The sequence below is a fragment of the Uloborus diversus genome, chromosome 2 (assembly GCF_026930045.1).
Source record: "Uloborus diversus isolate 005 chromosome 2, Udiv.v.3.1, whole genome shotgun sequence".
In the NCBI taxonomy this organism is placed as follows: Eukaryota; Metazoa; Arthropoda; class Arachnida; order Araneae; family Uloboridae; genus Uloborus; species Uloborus diversus.
The window spans coordinates 124,763,361-124,765,418 of record NC_072732.1 but is presented as its reverse complement, the minus strand read 5'-3'; the positions used below and the strand labels follow the sequence as shown (position 1 = coordinate 124,765,418).

At 34.6% G+C, this 2,058-nt stretch overlaps 1 protein-coding gene across 1 annotated transcript; it reads left to right on the top strand.

Annotated features, from left to right (window-relative positions):
* The first annotated feature begins 242 nt into the window (after nt 1-242).
* On the top strand, nt 243-1,367 carry LOC129216524 (beta-1,4-galactosyltransferase galt-1-like). The gene has a single exon (XM_054850739.1). It carries the CDS (start codon nt 243-245, stop codon nt 1,365-1,367), a length of 1,125 nt encoding a protein of 374 aa, XP_054706714.1.
* Nucleotides 1,368-2,058: the final 691 nt, after the last annotated feature.

The following is a 2,058-nucleotide window of genomic DNA, read 5'->3' as shown; positions in this document are numbered from 1 at the left end:
ATCCACTCAAGAACTTCATGGATCATTGCTTCACACTACGCTTCACTTGCTTGTCAACTTTCGTCATTGCGACATTTATTGTCTGTATTACACAAGAGTTCACCTTCATTCTTAATTTTAGAAGTTACATAAAGACAACTTTACAAGATCCATTACTTTCAAAAATATTAGTAACCTCTCCGTTGGAAAAATTGCATCAAGCCAAAAAACTCTCTCAGAAACTTGATGATTGGCAGGAAATAATGGAAGACATTTACATGTATTCTGCTTTTTGGGATAATAGATCTACCAATGCTTCATTTGTTCGGGTTATAGGTGCTGCTTCTGATATCGAAAGAAAAGTTAACATTTTGAAATGCTTGCTTAAATTTGATAAAAATGAAAGAACTTACCACGAAGTACCTGTGTCATTCGATATCATCATTGAGCACCACAACAAACTTTTTAAAGTAGTTTATCTGAAATGCATTCCTGAACTTGAACTGGCGCCACGATTTGTATCTATAGTACCTCACGCTCAGAACATAACAACAAATGGTATAAAATGGATTCAAGTTCATGCCATAAAATCCGAAATCAAAGCAAAGCGAATTGGTTTATGCGTGAGACCAATGTTCAACTACACTGATGTATTTCGAATTACGGAGTTTATTGCATACTATGAAGCACTTGGAGTTGATCATTTTGCATTCTACAATTATGATTCTTCCACTGACATACAAAAAATGATTAACTTAGCACAAAAGAATAATTACTCTATAGACTGGTTACCATGGAATTTGCCTATACGTCATAGTAAAATATGGGCACTAGGACAATTGGGAAGCATCAATGATTGCTTCTACAGGTACATGTCCGTTCTTTCGCACATAGTTGTTGTCGATTTAGATGAGTTCATCACTCCTCGGAAAGTAAATAATATACAAGAACTGCTTGCTTCTCACGACATCCCAGAAAAAAACACATCCAGCTTTGTCATCAGAAGTACAGTGTTCTGTTCAGAATATGAGAAAGATACTTTTGAGGGCTATATTCCCCCCTTCGTGACTCAAACAAGCACTCGTCGAGAAAAATACGTCTACCCCTTTCTTGTTCGAACAAAGTACATTGCAAAGCCACACAGGGTTGTCGTTGCTGGTGTTCATCAGGTTTGGGAATTCCTGCCAGGGTATGAAGAACGATTTGTACCTGTATCACATGCCATGGTTCATCATTATCGAGCAGATCTGTGCGTAGGAGAAAGGCAACAATTTCTAGACGCAGGAGTAATTGATGTTATGTCAAGGAAATACTTGAGTAACTTGCTAAAATCCAAAGTTTTTGGATTGTGGGAGAAAACCTTTTCGTCACGAAAGCTTTGTAGCTGAGATCTTTTGATAGATTTTTAAGGGAAAGTCATTAACTGATTTCTGACAATAAAGATGAGTTCGGGACTACAACTGTTTTTTCAAGTTCTATCGTATGTTTTTTTGTAATTCATGTGCGTGTTCATAGAATAATGCTTTGAAATGTTGATCAATGACGTGCACTTGATGTAGGGCAATATTAGATAAACTGAAATAAAGAGGCAAAGAGACATGGTAAAATAATTTCAGTTTGAAGTGCCACATTTCGGGATGTATTTTAACAACGTTCTTAAACATATATTTGGTTCCGGGCGAAAAATAATTAATTCTAAAGAACAAGAAAAATAATAAAAGTTCTTTTTTAAATTTGATGCACACATTGTAATATATTGTGAATTATCAAAAATAATTTTTGTGTTTATAAAATGGTAAAGTGTTTGTAGTTTAGCGGTACGTTAGATGCTTTAAGTATTAACTGAGATCTATTGATACTCAGTGAAATGCTTGTTTAGTTAATATAGAGAATGCTTTGACTTTTAAATGTTTAATATATTTTTCTAATGTGCACGCCGACAAAAGCGAAATGGCTCGTTTTCTTTACGAACTCATCCATTTAATGAATTACTTGCTTATCGTTTCATTTTGTAATTCATTTACATTCCTTCATTTATTATTTTTAGTTTTGGCACTTACATCCCTTTGCTTCTCACTG

Coding starts and splice junctions, on each gene's coding strand:
- LOC129216524 (XM_054850739.1), top strand. CDS start 243: ATGGAAGACATTTACATGTATTCTGCTTTTTGGGATAATAGATCTACC.